This window comes from Salminus brasiliensis, chromosome 1 (assembly GCF_030463535.1).
Source record: "Salminus brasiliensis chromosome 1, fSalBra1.hap2, whole genome shotgun sequence".
NCBI lineage: Eukaryota > Metazoa > Chordata > Actinopteri > Characiformes > Bryconidae > Salminus > Salminus brasiliensis.
The window spans coordinates 16,172,348-16,191,623 of NC_132878.1; the positions used below are offsets into that span (position 1 = coordinate 16,172,348).

General features: G+C 39.9%; 1 protein-coding gene across 5 annotated transcripts; it reads left to right on the plus strand.

The window, feature by feature from the left end:
- The first annotated feature begins 2,143 nt into the window (after window positions 1-2,143).
- Window positions 2,144-12,685, plus strand: LOC140549604 (uncharacterized). 5 transcript variants are annotated; one of them, XM_072673380.1, is made up of 14 exons: window positions 2,144-2,189; window positions 3,180-3,832; window positions 4,328-4,403; window positions 4,772-6,398; window positions 6,490-6,570; window positions 6,707-6,878; window positions 7,014-7,103; window positions 7,738-7,781; window positions 7,906-8,078; window positions 8,237-8,307; window positions 8,390-8,535; window positions 8,624-8,768; window positions 9,756-9,902; window positions 10,682-12,685. In XM_072673380.1, the coding sequence occupies exons 2-14, from the start codon at window positions 3,326-3,328 to the stop codon at window positions 10,973-10,975; spliced, it is 3,573 nt and encodes a 1,190-aa protein (XP_072529481.1). In that variant the 5' UTR covers window positions 2,144-2,189; window positions 3,180-3,325; the 3' UTR covers window positions 10,976-12,685. The 5 variants fall into 5 exon arrangements, with proteins under 5 accessions (XP_072529481.1, XP_072529468.1, XP_072529452.1 ...); XM_072673367.1 differs by lacking the exon at window positions 2,144-2,189 and adding an exon at window positions 2,549-2,637; XM_072673351.1 differs by lacking the exon at window positions 2,144-2,189 and adding an exon at window positions 2,580-2,637 and having other exon boundaries at window positions 3,106-3,832.
- Window positions 12,686-19,276: the final 6,591 nt, after the last annotated feature.

Below are 19,276 nucleotides of genomic sequence, written 5' to 3' on the forward strand. Positions count from 1 at the left end.
CCATGATGTTGTGATTGCTGCAGAATGTGGTCTGGCATTATCTTGTTGAAAAATGCAGGGTCTTCCCTGAAAGAGATGACGTCTAGATGGGAGCATATGTTGTTCTAGAACCTGAACATAGTTCTCTGCATTAATGGTGCCTTTCCAGACATGCAAGCTGCCCATCCCACAAGCACTCATGCAACCCCATACCATCAGTGATGCAGGCTTCTGAACGGAGCGTTGATAACATCAATCTCTGGTCCGGATGACATGGCGTCCCAGTGTTCCATAAAGAACTTCAAATCGTGACTCATCTGACCACAGAACAGTCTTCCATTTTGCCACACTCCATTTTAAAAGACCCCTGGCCCAGTGCAAACGTCTGAGCTTGTGGAGCTTGCTCAGAAATGGCTTCCTCTTTGCACTGTAGAGTTTCAGCTGGCAAAGGCGGATGGCACGGTGGATTGTGTTCACTGACAATGATTTCTGGAAGTATTCCTGAGCCCATTCTGTTATTTCCTTGACAGTGGCATTCCTGTTTGAGGTGCAGTGACGTTTAAGGGCATCCAGTAGAGTTTTATGGCCTTGACCCTTACGCACAGCGATTGTTCCAGATTCTCTGAATCTTTTGATGACGTTAAGCATGGTTGATGACGATAACTTAAAAGTCTTTGCTATTTTACGCTGGGTAACACCATTCTGGTATTGCTGCACTATCTTTCTGCGCAACAATGGTGGAATTGGTGCTCCTCTTACCATCTTGGCTTCAGAGAACCACTGACACTCTGAGAAGCTCTTTTTATACCCAATCATGTTGTCAATTGACCTAATTAGTGTTAATTGGTCTTCCAGCTGTTCGGTATATGCCCAATTTCCTTTTTCCAGCCACTTATTGCTACTTGTCCCAACTTTTTTGGGATTTGTTGATGCCATGAAATTTTGAATCAACATATTTCTCCTTTAAAATGTTACATTTACTCAGATTAAACTTTTGATCTGTCATCTATGTTCTATTACGAATAAAATATTGACATTTACAATCTCCACATCATTGCATTCAATTTTTATTCACAATTTGTTTAGTGTCCCAACTTTTTTGGAATCTGGTTTGTAACTAACTTTATATATTTACCAGTATATATTTTTGTATGCGTCTGAGTTCATTTTATTGGTTTCCAATAAAATGACAGTACTGAATATACACCAATTAGCCTTAACATTAATACTCTTGTTTCTACACTAATTGTTGTATTTTACCAGCTCCACTTACCATAGAGGAGCACTTTTTGTAGTTCTATAATGGTCTTCAATGGTCAGCCCCCCACAGGACCACCACCACAGGACCACAATGTCATTCTCAGCATGGCAGTGACATTGGCATGTTGGTGGTGTGTTAGTGTGTTAGTGTTGGTGCTAGAGTTTATGATGACGATGCTGCTGGTATGGTTTATGGAGCTTATCCTGTATGAAAAGTGGAGCTGATATAATGGGCATAGAAACAAGGAGGTGGTATTAATGTAATGGCTGATCTGTGTATACTGTTTACGTCTATACCTGAATCTGTCATTCTAAGCTGGTTGGTCTGGCTGGACTTTGGTTTGATTCCCTGGCCAGGCAAGTGCACCATTCAACACCAATAAGAATCCTTGGGCAAGACTCCTAACACTACATTCACCTACCAGTTTAACATTAAAGAAGCTCTGAATGAGAGCGTCAGCCAAATTTCATGAATGTAAATGTTGTTTGTCTGCCTAGAATGGTTTGGGATTAAGACGACTAAAAATAGCGCACGGTCAGCTAGCTGTAAGTGTCTTGCACAATGACTGTGGTTGCTACAAACTCTCACCCTAGCTCCGAGTCTCAGTTCCCTAGAACGTCTCCTAAAGTCAGCCAAATTACATGGAAAAACTTGGGGTGGAAAAATAAAAGGACTGCTCACAAGTTTTAAGGCCTCCAGATCAGGTTAGGAGATCTAAGATTAAGCTTGAGCTATATTGTTATACTACACATGACCCATTGATGGCTACGGTGCGATTGGCCAATGACAGGATATCTGAAAACAAAGCCAGAACACCGTGGAGCGTTGAGAAACGTTCAGTGACTGGTCTAAGGGTGTCAACTTTCTGTCGTTTATTGATGTCTGCTGGCTGAGGTATGGGCTTGTCATTCTAAGTCTTATGTGGCTGTACCCAACAGGAAGAGATGAGGTGAGCACCAGCAGGAAATGAATGGAAGAATGGACCCGGATGTGGGTTAAATGATGTGAGCAGAGCAAACTATCAGAAAATGAGGTACTAGCTTCACTCTGTCAGTTTAAGGGAGTGTACGCATGCCATACAGAACCTTAACGATAAGCTCCTCTGTCGCCATCAGTGTCGAAAGGTGATTACAAGAATGTTACTCTCGCCAGTGTAAGAAACTGACAACACACACTCTAAATCCAACGCCATCTCTCTTAATCTTCCCCTACCACCCTTTCTTTTTCTCTCTCCCTCTCTCTGTTCAGTGGTTTATTTGCGGCCAGGAAGTGTAACTGTGCCTCAGTGACGCCTGTGCAGAAACGCATTGCAAAGCACATCCGCTGTGCACTTCTTAGAGTGAAGTTGAAAAAGGGCGTTTGGTTATGGCTATTGGCTAAAAGGTAGTTTTATGAAGGTGAGTCTAAGATCAGTTTTTGTTCGGTTTTATCTGATTCACAACAAGAGTAGTTCTAGCTTTTAGTGTGTAATCAATGGCTGAGATCTTTGAGATGGTAGTTGTCAAGAAAGGTGTTGAAGACGGAGGCAAAAACTGAATTTAATCTGGCAGCCATGTTGACTTCACTTTTAAAAGATACAGAGTGTTCATTCTGATTTTGTTGGATTAATATTGAATGTGACCAATAAGAATAGCACATGGGCTTTTATTAGACTATAGTGTTTATTGTGCTCCTAGCTATTGGTGTAACCAATGTATTTCTGGTGACACACAGTTTAAACCTTGAATGCCAGATTTCCTACACTGTACTCATAGTTCTTTATGTTTCTTATTGTCATAAGTGTCTAAGTGTTGCCTAATATTGTTTCTTACTATAAATGTAATATTAAATATGTTATTCTCTACCTATATGAACTCCTGCCAAAGCAGATGGGATGGGCTATTTGTGTGTAATGCTACTATACACTCTGACAGAACACGCTAACCAGAAGTCTTTTCAGTGTGGGTGTTGCCAGTAATTTCAAGTGAACGTGTGTATGGAGATGGAGGCCCTTCCACTTCCAGTCACTACAGAGAGTCAGTACTGAACTTTTCACATACCTTCGTTGTGTCTACTTCATTGCCTGAGGATCTGGGATTCCTTACCATGGAGAGGAATCTCGTTCTTCCTGCGCAGCCACCCTATCAGGAAACCGATGTCTTTGAGGCAGAGAGGCCTCAGCCGTATCTGGAGGCTAAGCTGTACATCGAGAGGCTAGAGCAAGACAACAAGACATGTCAAGAAGAAAAGTGCATGGACAGAAGCCCTGAACCACTCGAGGGTCCGGAACCTTTAGAACATGGGGTCTCCCTGACCATGTACCCCATTAGGGTACCCAGCGTGCATTTGACTTGTGCCACGGTGCAGTGGGACATGCCGCACACTCTTGCAGAAGACTCATCCCCAGACTCGGCCTGTATGGATGAGCTTAACTCTAGTGGTGGCGCTAGCTTGGACTGGACTGTCAATCCGTTGTCCTCAGACACCTTAGCCTTGAGCCAGGAGGATACTATTGACTTGATACCAGAGGAGGCAACTGGGCAGAGCGACTCCGAAGATGAACTGCAGCAAGCGCCAGCTGTAACTGTAGAAAATAAAGTCAACTCCTGTCAGGTATGTAACAGCCAAACAGGAAATACTGTGTGGTTTGGCTTCTTAAACACTGCCTGTTAAAATGAATGTGGGGGCTAGATAGTGAACTATAGAGATTAGCTCTCAGTTCATTTTTGTAGCTTTGAACTATATAAAAAGTGTAAGTATGTAATATGAGTAAAAGTATAGAGTTCCAGAGAAATTATTGACCAGCCATAGCAGACAGCCTGAAACTTGGCACAGTTCGAAGACCTGAGTCAGAGGACCTTAATTTTTGAGATGGAACATATGGATGAAGTAGTTGAGGGGGACTTAAATTAATCTTCTGGGTTTTTATAATCATATTTTTCCTCTTTATTTTTCTTCTGAATGAACCTGGTTTTTATATGCACTGGTACTATAAGTCAGTTGATAGCCATCAAGTGTAAAAATCAAAAGTAGAACTCCAGCTCTCCAACAGAAAACAGTGATGTTCAGCCTGTGATGCTAATCCAAGTCAACTAATTACTCCTACAGACATGTGATGTGCAGGACATAGATGAGAACACATGTGTGACACCACTCAATGAAGACACCCAAGAACTATTGAAAGGTAACTGATCTTGTAAAAGAAATATTGCATATCACTTAAATATTACATTCTGACTTTAGTATTCAAATGATGACTGTAACACTACCGGCTGGAAAAAACTTATTCTGTGGGCAGATGTTTTATGTCTGACCTTCTGTTTTATTTATGTCTATGTGGAGGCCAAGACACATCTACTGTAATTTTCCATTGACCTCTGCACTGAGAGGTGTACTTCATGAGTACCATAGCGTTTACCATCGAGTTTGTGACTGTAGCTTAGTAGTACCTCTGCAGAAGCATTGGGGACACTACTATTCAGTGACTCAGAGGGAAATGCTGTAAATGGCCTGAAAACCTTAACCTAAAAGTATATTTCTCTACTTTTTCAGACACTTCACAACCATCAGAAGTCAAAGTAGGTAGTGAATTAGGGAGTTTTGAGAACAATTCACATAGAGTAGAAAGCTCTGTCTGCACAGAGGAGAACCAGCAGGGTTTTGAGAGCTCAGAAACTCTAGAAGAGGAACACAGGGAAAAAACACAGGACTTTTTGACACAGTCAGAGAAAGTCCTTGAAGATGCTTGTCAAGAAAAAGAGGGCATGCATCTCTACCTGGGGAATGGGGATGAGGATGAAGGAGACAGTGTCAGCAAAGGTGGGTTGTGTCTAATGGTAATGAAGGACCATGAAGTGGACCAAAATTCCACATGCCAGTCAAGTACAAACAACCAACTGAAACAAGAACCAGACATGATGGAAGAGTTGGATCAAACACATCCACACAGCATCACAGACACACCAGAACCAGCAGAGCCCCAACCTGACGGTGTCTGTGATGCTAGCCTGACTGTAGAGACAACAGATGAGATGATGCCAAAGCAAGAGCCAGAGATATCACAAATAGTGTCGGAGACAACAGGAAATTCAGCAAAGTCACTGCAGGCCATACTTGTTGCAACACTGGACATGACCTGTGATGATGAGACGCTGCAACAGTTACAACATGCCGAAACTTTTCCGAATATGCAGGGGTCAGCATGGGCAGAGAAGCAAGGGGAATTAACATGTGAAGAGCACACAGAAAGCTCAGTGGAAATTGAACAGGTGGAATATACGACAAGGCTGGACCTCTCAGAATATGAGCTGGAACAGTCTGAACAGTCCAAACAATGGGAAAGTTCAGTCGATGAGGAACCCTCAAAAAAATCAGAAGATTCAAGCCAATCAGAAAGTTCCAGTAAAATCTCAGACATTTCAGAAGTCCCCAATGAGACACAGCCTTCTGAACAGTCAAACCAATCAGAATATTCAAGTAAAATCCCAGATGATTCTGAAGTTTCCAAGGAGACACAGCCTTCTGAACAGTCAAACCAATCAGAATGTCCCAGTGAAATTGAACCCTCAGAAGATTCTGATGTTACCAAGGAGACACAGCCTTCTGAACAGTCAAACCAATCAGAATGTCCCAGTGAAATTGAACCCTCAGAAGATTCTGATGTTACCAAGGAGACACAGCCTTCTGAACAGTCAAACCAATCAGAATATTCAAATGAAATAGAACCCTCAGAAGATTCTGAAGTTTCCAAGGAGACACAACCCTCTGAACAGTCAAACCAATCAAAATGTTCCAGTGATGCAAACCCCTCAGACCAGCCAGTTCAGTCAGAGCATTCCAATAAAACAGAACCCTTACCATTGCTAGATCTTGAAAACCTGACACTGACACAACAAGCTGACCAGCTGGACCAGCAGGAGACTGAGCCGCAAAGACACATCGGGGAAAAACCGCGAAATGAAGACAAGGATTGTGTAGATCATTCGGAACAATCAGAGCATATGCATGGGTCAATGGAACAGCTGGAGGGACAGAAGCTGGAGTCTGTAACACTTGTGGTTCCTTGCGAAAATAACAAAGTGGAGGTCGTAGACATGGAGGAGGCCAAGAAACTCGCTGAGCGACTGTACAAGCTTGAGAATGTTCAGCGTACAGATGTGGTCCGCCATCTGGATAAGGAGTGAGTCTCTGTAGTGTATGTTTTTACTGTGTTTGTAGAACAGATAAACTGGAAAAGTCCTAAACTCATTCAAACGTTTTGTTCAAATTAGCAATGAGTTCAGCCGTGTTGTGGGGGAGGAGTACCTGAAGTTCTTCGACTTCACAGAGCAAAGCTTGGACGATGCTCTTCGGTGAGATATTTTGAGTTCAGGGACACAGTAGCTACTGAGTTTCGTTTCAAAGAGAAGATTCTAATGCCAAATAGTTTCATTGTCTCTTTTGGTTTGCTTCTTCAATTTCTTTTCTTTATGCCGATCCTGCTCATAGGTCATTTCTATTGGAGGTGGTTCTGATTGGAGAGAGTCAGGAGAGAGAGCGAGTTTTGGAACGCTTCTCCAGCCGTTACCAGCAGTGTAACCCCAACTCGTTCTCTTCACCTGGATCTGTGCTCACCCTCACCTGTGCTGTAATGCTCCTCAACACAGACCTACACGGACAAGTATGTTTGACTTCACATGTAGAACAGAGGATCTAAATTGTAGATTTGTTGTAGACTTTGATTTTCATCTCTACAACAGTGTTTTCAGAACTGGTTGGTCTATATAAATTGGCTAAATGTCTTCCTTTACATCAGAATGTTGGCAAAGCCATGTCCTTGACTGACTTTGTGTCCAATCTGGATGGGATGAATGAAGGAGAAAATTTCAGCAAAGAGCTGCTGAAGGTGAGAGAAATAGCTCAGAGTGTACATGTATATTTATCATGTTTTACATAACACACTAAATAGACAAAAGTATTGGGACACCTGTACATTCATTGTTTCATCTGAAATCAAGGGTATTAAAAAGAGTTTATCCTGCTGCTCTTATTGTAGTAACTGTCTCTACTGTCTGAGGTTTTCTACTAGGTATTGCCATTGCTGTGAGGATTTGATTGCATTCAGCAACAGGACTGTTAGTGAGCTCCATATGTTGAATGATCACCATTCTAACTCCAGTTCCACTTCTCCACAGCTCAATGCTGCAGGAGCTTTAAACCCCTGGCATTAGGCATAGAGCCAAGAGGTTTATGTTTATCTGCTCTAGAGAGTCCTACTGTATTGGCAATACTTCACTACATGAACTAGACAAGCTGTCTGTGTGCATTTGCACACCTGTGTCAGCAATGGGTGCAACTTAAAGTAGTTGAATGCATTTATTAGAAGGACAAATATTATAGTGATATAGTGTATGTATATTGATACAATACAATATGCATTACTGTTACATCTCTACATATTTTTATATGAACAAATGTTTTGAATCATGTCTTTGTAAACTAACATTTCCCCCTTGCTTTTTCTAAAAACATTCTTTCAGACGCTTTACAACTCAATCAAGAGTCACCCACTTGAGTGGGCAGTGTGAGTGTTTCCTTGCTGTGCTTATCACTGACTTCTTCGAATAGACCTACTGCAATTCGAATATTGCCTATTTTCTCCCTGTTTTCTCTTCTAACCTTCTCTTCTCATTTATCTCTCATCATAGAGAAGAGAAGGAATTGGTGAAATCTATGATCTTGGAGCAGGACTCTGACCAGGATTCTTCTCTACGGTCTAAGAGTAATCCCTTCCAGGATCTTGCTCATGACAAGAAGGCAACCGTGTTTCAGAAAGGCTTCCTGAAGCGCAAAGCACATGCTGACATAGACGGCAAACGGAGTAAGTGAGCAAGAACTTTCTGTATATTTTGTAACTGAAGGACAAACCAACACATTACTGTACTGTACACCATTCCTTGTGTAGAGTGGTAGATTGACTGAAGCAATTAGGTTACGCTGCTTGGCTGTAATGTGAATGTTGTTGTAACTGTATGGCAGCTCCATGGGGAAAGAGAAGTTGGAAGACCTTTTATGCAGTACTGAAAGGAATGGTGCTGTACCTACAGAAGGTATGTCCTTTACAGCACAATCTTTTGTGGAATAGAGGCATGAAACAAGAGTAATAGCGGCATCTCTTTCTCTCATTTTCAGGATGAATACAGAAAGGACTGGCAGAGCTCTGAAGAGGTGCTCAGTGTTCATCACGCCCTGGCAGAAAGAGCAGAGGACTATACCAAGAGACCTCATGTGTTCCGCCTTCAGACTGCAGACTGGAGGGTCTTCCTCTTTGAAGCAGCGTATGTGTTTTGGATCACAGAGAATCACCTATACCTTTATCCACTGTCTGGATTGATCTACTATGTTTTGATTCCATTTCACCTTTAGGTCAACAGAACAGATGAACTCATGGATTGGCCGAATCAACCTGGTATCTGCTCTGTACTCCTCTCCTCCATTTCCAGCTGCTGTGGGCTCTCAGAGGAAGTTCTGTAGACCCATCCTACCTGCAACTCAGTCTGCACTCACTCTGGTATGCAACTAACCACTATCTAAACCCTAGTTGGTCACTCTTTAATTTTGGATACTGCAGATTATATATAGATGTCAAATGACTCCGAGTGCTTGCTGTATTGTAGTGTAACACCACTCTGCACATGGCAGACTAGAGTTATAGACTAGTCTAGTGTAATGGTTGTGCTTGCCCACCCACTACACTACTAATCCAACTCTGCCATGTGTAGAGGGGTGTTGCACAACCACTATACCAATAAGAGTCCCTGGGCAAGACTCCTAAAGCTATATTCACCTACCTGTAAAACATGATTCTAATGTAAGTCACTGTAGATAAGAGTGTTAGCCAAATGTTGTATACCAATTGGCTAATATTGAGTAGGTCCCCCTTGTGCCACCAGAACAACTCTGACATGTGCAGGCATGGACTCCACAAGACCTCTGAGGGTGTCCTGTGGTATCTGGCACCAAGACATTAGCAGTAGATTTTTAAAATGCCAGTAAGTTGTGAGGTGGGACCTCCATTAATTTGGATCTATGAGCCTTGGGTACTCATGACCCTGTCGGTAGTTCACCGGTTGTCCTTTTTTGGACCCCTGACCAGTACATACCAGGAACACCCCCCACAAGACCTGTCTGACTTTTTGGAGATGTTCTGACCCAGTTGTCTAGCCAATGCAATCTGGTCCTTGTCCAAGTTGCTTAGATTCTTATGCTTGCCCATTTTTTGCTCATTGACCCCCTTCCAGTACCCCACACTAATATCTTGCTTAAACCATGCTCGTGTTAGTTTTGCAACTTAAAAGGCGATATTAAAGTATTTGAGGATGTCTGTATCGATATATTCCATAGTCCTATTTATACAGTCATATGTATCTGAAGATTGATTGCTGGGTTAGTCTTTCATCCATTCTTCTTATAGAAGAAGTGAAACCTGAAATGAGGAAATCTTGGTGTCACAATGTTCGTTTGTGTACAACAAATGACAGGTTCTGTTTACAAATAGGAGAAGCAACTGCAGTCTCATGCTGCCATGCTGCAGTCCTTTCAAGAGGACCTGAGTGCACTACAGCAGGGGGTGCCAGAGGGTCGCAAAGCCAAAACTAGAGAACTGGAGGACCACAGACACAAAGAGGAGTACCTACAGCATGAGGTTCGTTTATACTGCTGTGAGAGCATGTTTGTCAGACCTGATCACAATCAGCCATTACATGTTTTGCCATCATGGCTTAAATCTGTTTCTTTAATTTTGCCCTAGTTTTGCTAAAAGTTACAGCCTATAGGATAAAGATGGGCTATAGGACAAAAGTCTGTTGATCAGTCAAACAGTGAGAAGCCTCACTAAATGGTGATCCATGCAGGTGACTTGGGATTAGGAAGTAGACTGTACTTTCCTGCTGCCTTGCCAAGTCAACTTCAGCCATGTGCCTTGGAGAAGATCTGCCTGTTTGGTGTGTTTTTCCATGAGTTAATTGAGATAACTGCAATCAATTTCGGTTTAGAAAACAAGTATAAAATGAAAGCCTCACCTTTAAACCCTTTTGATATTGTTACTGATATTTTAATATAATATGGCAGTTGCTCTTTATATTCTGTAACCATCTCATCATTAATGGGCCAACAGAAAAACTCCTAAATGACTTTACAGCTCTTTACATTGACTTCCATTAAGAGGATTAAGAAGGTTTCTTCCATCTTCTGTAAAGTTGCCATTATGGAGATTTTTGCATGACAGCAGCAATAAGCATCTGTTACTAAATACATAGTGTTAGTGAGTAGAAGTTTAGAGTACACCACATGTCTTGGCTGACTGACTGCATTTAGACTTTGAGCAAATACCTCACACCTTCCTCTTCCTGTGTGTATTTGTATATAAGGGAAAGACCCAATCTTAATTTAGACCCTCACATTCTTAGCTTTCTCTTTTCACAGAGATACCGGTATGAGGCTTATGTCCAAATACTGGAGGTCTGGCAAAGACTTGGCAACTCTTCTGAAATGGCAGGTGGGACGGACCTCACTCTTTTTGACCAGGAGCTCTGGAAAGGAATGGCTGTTGAGGAGGAGGATGCAGAGGAGGTGGATGGAGGGATGAAGAGATCACATTCTAGTCCATCTCTAGAATTGGAGTTGGCACCTCCGACTGTGGTGAAAGTAAGGCGTAACATCTCAGAGAGACGAACGTATCGCAAGATAGTTATTCCACGCCGCAACAGGGAGTTATAAGACAAAAAGACTTTGATGTCAGCACCTAGGAAAGTAACTAGTATTTCTTCATCTAAAGACTGCTGTCTTGTCTGCTATACAAAGGAAGGTATAGCAGAATATGTTAATAGCCAATGATGAGCTGGTAAGCTGAAACATGCCATGTCGTCTCTTTAAGCTGAGGCAGCAGAGTGCTCACCTCCGCACAGTTTCCGGGATGGAACATTACTCAATGAATCAGAGCTTTTTGATATCCCGTCTAAAAAAAAAAAGGTACTCTGAAAAGCACTTTTTACAGAACAGCTTTCTCAGGACTGTGAAGAGTACAGAATCTTTGAATCTCCTTAAATTCAATATTGCTGTTTTACATAGCTCAGTGTTGCAGCTCTCATCTTTTCTTGTCCTACACTCTTAGAAAATGGTTCCACAAAAGCTTCATTTTTTGGGTTCCAAAAGAACCCTGATTGTGAGTGTGAAGAACATTTTAAGGTTTAAAGAACCTTTACTTAATATAAAATCTTCTACCCTGCTCCTTGAGGGCTATACACCTGCAGACACTTGATCCAACTCTAATCCGCCCTACCTGATCCAACTTATTACAGCCTTCAGAAGTCCCTGACTGACTGAATGGGGTGTTTTAGACCTGGGTGGAGTCGAGTTGAAACCTGCAGGAAGGTAGGTCTCCATCAGGAGGGTTAGAACCACTACTGTTCTGTACCAATATAATGGTTCTCCCTAAAACCTTTACATTACACGGAGTGAGAAAATGTTCTTCACACCCTTATGTAATTTTACAAAAATAGTTCTCTAAAGAACCACCCAGTGAAAGTTTTTTTTCTCCATTTGAAACTTGAGGTTCTAAGACATTGAGCAAAACCTTTTTTAGCATCTTTATTTTAAGACCATGTTTGTTTCCCCATACCTACTTATCTAGATGGTGTAATTGAGAAATATTCAAATCTATACTTTCCTAAAAGGTTTGCTAAATGGTTCTTGGCAGTTCTAGAAAAAAAAGGTCCAAATGATATAGAAGGTTTGTGTTATGTGAAGGTTCTTTAAACTTCTTTAAAAATCTTTACAATTTTATTTACAACAATCGTTGTTTAAAGAAGTATCCGTTGAAAGGTTATTTTAGAATCTAAAAGTGGTCCAGACATTGTAATTATGGCATTGCTACAAAGAACTTGTTTTGTTACCTTTTATTTTTAAGGGTGTGAGCAAAGGTATGGTTGAAATTCCAAAGTACACAGACTTGACAATTCTATGATCATCACTCATACTGTCCACAAGAGGGGGGTGTTGAACAGGTAATTGCTAGGGCCACTGTAGGAGGTGTACTGTAGAAATGCAGTATATGACACCTCTACAGTTTTAGCCCAGCATGACGGGTTCCCTGATTGGCTTAATCTGTTCGAAACTTCCATATTTTAACATGCTAGTCAGTTTTTAAAAAGCTAACAAAGCTCTATGGAAACTGAGGTGGTGGACACAATAAACTGTGGAAATTATACATTTACAGTTTATGGTTTATTTGTTGGAAAATCGTTTTTGAACCCTTGTTAAATATCATGTTTTGCACATTTTTTTGTAACTTTCAATATGACAAATAAATTAATTTAAACTGTTCAGTTTTTTTTTGTTTGTTTGTTTTTTTTTATAAAGAAGGTGCTTTGTCCATACTGTCTGTGCTCAATTAAAACTGAAAGTAGCCTTTTTTAGGGCTGAATGAAACGGACAATTGTTTTGTTATTATACAGATATTATCTAGTTTCTGTATGTCTTATATGATATTAAACACACAGGTTTGTATTATTTAAGACCAACATTTTTGATCATATGAGTAAATTAAATTTCATTAAATACCCACATAAACATGTGTCAGGATGATCATAGCACGCAATAATAATTTGTGATGACTTTTTCAGTATCAGTAATAACTATAAGCAGTGTTTGCATTTTATTGTAGCTACCGGGCTAATGTACTTCAGTTTATTTCTTGCAAAGGAATGTAAAGCATAAGTTGACTTAACACAAGTCACATATAAAAATTATATTCAGATATTTAAAAAACTTTGACAAGTAAAAAGTACAAATCAGCAGCAAGCGTGTTTGCTGAGAACAAGAACAAGACAAAAATTACGTTAAGTAATTAGGAAGCTAAGAAACTAAAAAAAATGAAGAAGCGTTAAATGTGTCCAGAATGATGATCTGTATATCTGTACGTGATTCTAAGATGACAGAGAAAGCTGGGGTCAAGGGCATCAAGAATGACATTGTAATAATCAGACAAATTGTAAAAAGATAAAGTACATAAACTAAATTGTACAGTCCTTGGTACAGCCATTGGTGTCTAATAAATGTTTTAATATTTACTTAATTTATTTAAATCTACACTGTTTCATTTGTTATATAAATTAACACGAATGATTAATATAACTTTTTTCTTTTTTTTGTAACTAGGGTTTTGCAACGGTATGATATCCATTTAGAAAATACCACTATTTTTCGGTATCACAGTATACAGTATTTCACAATTATTATTAACAGATACAACATGAATAAAAGTTTTTTTCACTGAACAAAATGTTTTTGACTGTTTTATAATTAAGTATATGTAAAAAGTCTCCCATCTAATAAGAACAAATTAAACAAATAAATAAGAAAGCTGCACATGAGATTAAGCTTTTTAAAACTATTTTGTATCTAGGTAATTATTCTTTTTTGTTATGGATTAATCGATTTATTGTTTGTTTTTAAAAACTCTGAAAACAGAAAGAAATTGGTGGAAAAACCTTATCAGTTGCATTTGTTTCAATACCGTTATTAAGCACATGTACACTGTATGATAACCATTTATTTTTTATATAATGGTATACCTAAAACTGGTATACTGCTGCAAATCTAGTTGTAACTGGGTTAAGACTAGCAAACTATTATTTTTTTGGTATGTATATATATAATGTTTGTGTGTGTGTGTATGTAATGTCAACAAATAAAAGGGGAGTGCTCTGACACTATATGGACAATAGTAGAGTACATCTTACAATTGCTGATTTATATCAGTTTTCGTAAATCTATTATTTCCTAACTGTGACAGCAGGAACAGAATCAAATATGTTCTAGATGATATCGCTGTGGTATCTGAAAGAACCCACTGTATGTTCAAGGAAGAGCCTCATATCCTTTTATTTGAATGACAACCTGCTATTAAGATAAGGTCTGATGCTAAAGATGCTGCCTTGTTAAATTGAAGGAATGACGGATTGTACCTGTAGGCTGTGGCAGTGTTCAGGATGTGTCAGGCCGATAAAGATCTCACGGCTTAGTATCAGATAAGCTAAATGCAGGCTGTTGACCTATAAACACATCTTGAGGAAAGGCACCATCACATCCTCAGAGAGTCAGAAAATGACTAAAGCCCTGCTAAAGAGAAATATAAGCGCTTCTGGGTTTTACTCACTGATGAGTAAACACACACACTGTTGGAGGCATAAATACAAAGTTAATAATTGACAATTCGGCAAGCTTCTACAGTGTGTACACAACCACTAACATAGTGTGAAGCACCAGAAGAGACAAAAACAAGGATAAACTTGGCATTTTAAACATTAGTTGTTTAAATACAGAATAATAACAACTGTTCTCATTAAAATCTCATTAAGAAATGAAGCTCATTAAAAACAGCATTCATGATTATCCAACGCCATGATTAAATAAAGTCTGTGCCTGCTTGTGTTTATCCTATCTGAAGTGTTCCTACAGTAGAAGCAGCCTCCTCACTGTGGTCTTGGCGTAAGGTCATGACCAAGGCTCTATGCAGGGCCTGCGAAGCGTGTCTGCTCCACTGGCTCTGAGTGCCATCTGACTGCTCTTCTCCACTCATATAGTGGCCGTGACTGTGGAAGAGGCCAACGGGGCCTTGTGTGATTACAGGGAGTCTGGGCCAGTGCTGAGCCTATGAGGGCCCTGTTTTTGTTCCCCCAGTCTGCTTGGCTGAAGAGCTTTGTGGTGGCCTGTCAGGCCTGGTTGAGTAATTAAAAAGGCAAGCAGAGGTTCGCCTTCATTAAGGGCCTTGGCCAGCACTTAACCACTGCAAACAAGCCCATCTGACATTCTTTTGCGCTACCTCTACCTCTCTGGCTCCTGGCTAATCTGCCTGTGTCTTGCTTTACTGATGCATTCATTTATTATATTTTTTTATTCCAACAATCCTTTCTCATTCCATCAATAAATTAATAGGTAATGTAAGTGAAAAATGTACAAAACGTTCCAAACACAGCATTTACCATCCAGTCAGTATAATCCATGCATGGAAAAAAGAATTGCAAAAACAGCCCATTTGTATCTTTGTCATGTGAAATACGTTATACATTATAGACAAAAGTATTAGGACACCTGCTCATTCATTGTTTATTTAGAAAGCAAGGGTATTAAAAAGGGTTCATCATGTCTCTACTATCCAGGTAACACTTTCTACTAGATTTTGGAGCTGTGAAGATTTGATAGTATTCAGCGACAAGAGCTGCTAAATTTAAGTGAAGTCAGTATGTTGGATGAGCACCACTCCACACAATTCCACTGCTCCACAGCTCAATGCTGAGGGACTTTATACCCTTCTAGCCCATGCCTGGTATTAGGCATGGTCCATGTTCACCTGATCCAGAGAACTTTTCAATCGGCAATACTTCTCTACAGGGATTAGACCAGCTGTGTGTGTGCATTTGCTCATCGGCGCCAGCAATGGATGCAACTTAAAGTAGGTGAACACATTTTTTTTTTTTAGAAAAGGTGTCCACAAACATTTGGACACACAGTGTATATATACATATATTGATCAGCCTACAGTAATGTTGCCCAAGTTTTTGCCCAAGAAGCGCAATAGAGGACAGTCAATCAGAACAGATTTTATTTACATATATTACTTTTTCAAAGACATGGCTACAAAATCTGTGAGCGAATTATGGACATTTTTGGTACATAAAACACTTATTGTCTGTTTGTAAATGTAAAAAAACACTGAACAATCAAAATGTAGGATGTGGGTCCTTTAAAAAAGCACTTACTAAGAGTGGAGAGTAGTTCAACTGCTTAACATCTCTAACTCTAACATCTCTAAGTGCTCTCAGGATTTCAGCAGGATTTTCTGCTTGCTCTTGTGGCATCCACTTGACTTTAGGGATCTTCCATTCCTTTTGTCTGTGCTCTGAAACACAAAATATAGAGACAACTATGACTGAACATGATCTACATTTTTAGATCCAGATTTTTTATTGTGTTGATACATGCTTTAGTCACCCCAGAATTCATTTTTATTTCATTTCTAAGTGACAAGCTGTCAATCTGTTCACTCTGCTATCCAGACATCTGCATTTTATTTGCTAAGCAGACCTAGGGCTGACCCACTTGTCTGTGATGCTAGGTTCATAATACCCCATTTCATAGCCATACTTCTGTAGTAGATGTTTCGCTCACAGTGAAGCAGTTTATGTGAAGTGCCTGCTTTGCTCAGGGGCATCGGAGCTCCTGACCTGAGATTGCCCTCGCCACTTGGCCACACAGCTTCCACTGACAACATTGCCTGGAGTGAGCGCCAGCACATCTCGGGCTCATCTGACACAGACAACCACACTGCCTACTGCTTTGTTCCTGAAGAGACAGGCTGAAAGCACCCTGCAGACAGTCTATAGCATACATGTGTCTATAGATAATAGAAAGAACATACAGTAGCAAAGGCACTTTATGTGAGTGAGGTATGACATGATGAAGTCTTGTGTTTACGGACAGATGGCTGATTTATTGCAACAAGGGATTCACTTATGTCCTTGTAAAGTGTGGATACACTGCATACAGTAAAACAGCTCTAACCCACTAAGGCATGGACTCTACACCAAAACAGCTCTGCCATCTAAGGCATGGACTCTACAAATCCTCTGAATGTGTGCTGTAGTACACTATATGTCCAAATGTTTGTAGACACCCCTTCTAATTCATGCATTTAGCTACTTAGTTTAAGTTCCACCTATTGCTGAGACACATGTGCAAATGCACACACACACTCGTCTTGTCTAGTCCGTGTAAAGAAGTATTACCAGAATAGTACTCTCTAGAGCAGATGATCTGAAGCAAATGCTGAAAAACTTCTAAGGAACCACCTGAATAATAGTGGGTTGATGCTTGCTCTTATGGTGTGTAATGGATATTTGAATAGGAGATCATTTGACAGAACCACATGCAATAAATGGGGAAGATGCAACTTCCTCATTATGGGCAATAGTAGTCACCAACCCTTCTTGTTTCCAGCTGTGTTTGGTTCTATACTGCAATTAGTATGCTGCCTCCATCTTACCTATCATGAATGCATCTGAAGTCCTGAACAATTTCATTAACTGGAGTGTTTGGGGCATACTGTGGGTGGAACTAAACTCCTCAAGAAGGAAGATCTGGTCTAGTGTTGGTAACCACAGATGTACACTCTACCAACAATGGCCCCTTTTAGGTGCTAAACAGAGTAATTAAAAATATATATACATTTAACCATGTGAATAAACAGTTATACTATGTTCATGTGACTGATGCTGTTATTAAGGCAAACAAGTATGTTGATGGGCAGGTAGCTGTAATCTACAACAACTGCAGACACGTAAATTTCAGTTATTCGGGTTATGGGTGTTAGGGGGCATATCCTAAAGTTTAGTTGTATTTAAGTCCAGTTCAAACATTTGCATATGTTTATGTACCAACAATATTTAATGTAAATAATCTTTGGATGATTTTCAAGAAATTAGCATTTTAAAGTCAATGATATGCCACCATAGTTTAAACCTACAGGCAACTGCAGCTTTGCAATGTCTGTACACTGACACTGATAGTTTAAACACCAAAGTCAAAAGTTCACACTCCATCTCCTAAGGGCTGTATCTGATACCTGACAGATTCCAGCCAGGTAAGAGTGTATAAATGAGTAAGTTTGTGTGTGGCTGTGGATGGGGGTGGACGGGTAAAGACAAGTGCTTTGTTTCATTTGTCTGTTGTGGTGTCTCTAGTGAATAGGACTTCCTGCCCCTGGGGTCCCAAGCAAATGAACTGGTCAAAGGGAATTCTCCACAGGGTTCCTCGAGGTTTCTATATTTTTCATGTGCGTTTGCTCACTGAATAAGCGTGGAGAAACTATGCGGATTTGGGTTTTATGACTTATATGGTACTTACAGCTCCAGAAAATGCTTTCCCCACATGACACTTAAATAAACCCACTGTTAAATGTAAGCTGAGTGACACATGAATACTAAAATCCATACACAGCATACACAGCTACTCCTAATGACGTTTAGTGATTAAAATGCTTCATGTATTGATGGCAAAAAACTAATGAAACTCTCTAATTTCACACCAACTTTCTGACATCCTTGTAAAATTACATTTAGATTTTTGTCTTATTTCTTTCCCATCAAAGAAATTATTATTATTATGCATTTCTCTGCCATATAGAGCTGTTGGAGCTCTTTGCATTTAGAAAGTCTCAGTAGTCTTTTCTGTCCGTCTCTCTCTATAAGAGCTGGTAGTGGCAGCATTCCACACTCTCATTACTTCCTCAGTCCATTGTACTGTTTTTGTGTGTTGCACAGGTTGAAAACCTGTCACAAGGCACTTTAATAATGCATATATGCATTTTCTATTTTTCCACAAACAAAAGGATTTCCTTTGTAACTTTTCAGAACATTGCAGGAATCAATACACACTTTTTCCCATGAAGGCTGAGTGGAAAAACGTATTGTCAGCGAAACACTGATATTTAAATAAATACAAATAATATTCATATAAGAAGTTGTGGTTTCACATCACTGTGTTCATTAAAATATCTCCAATGTTCTTCTCATAAGAGCCTAGTATTATTTATAGTTTATAAATATTATAGTATTTAACACCTGCTTAGAATATATAGATATTTATTTAATATACCAATGCTCTGGCTAGAGGCGTCCAGGAGAACCAAGCTTTGTTCTTCAAACTAGCTCAAAAGATCTCAACTACTTCCTCATAAGATCTCAACCACTGAGAACTGATTGTTACGTTTTACTGTATTTATTTACCTGCATCTGTTCTAACGTGATCTGGAGTTTCTACAGTAAAAACACTCTTAATGCTGACATCAATGGTTTTCAATAATGTGCTTAGGTGCCTAAAACCTTTGCACAGTACTGGATGTACTGGATATCTAAGGTCAGCCCAGCGTCTACAAACAAAAAACTGCTATTTGAGCAGAATGAGCTCACTCCATTTTTTTCATTAATGAATCGTCCTGGAAGAAGGGCGCAATCGTTCCAT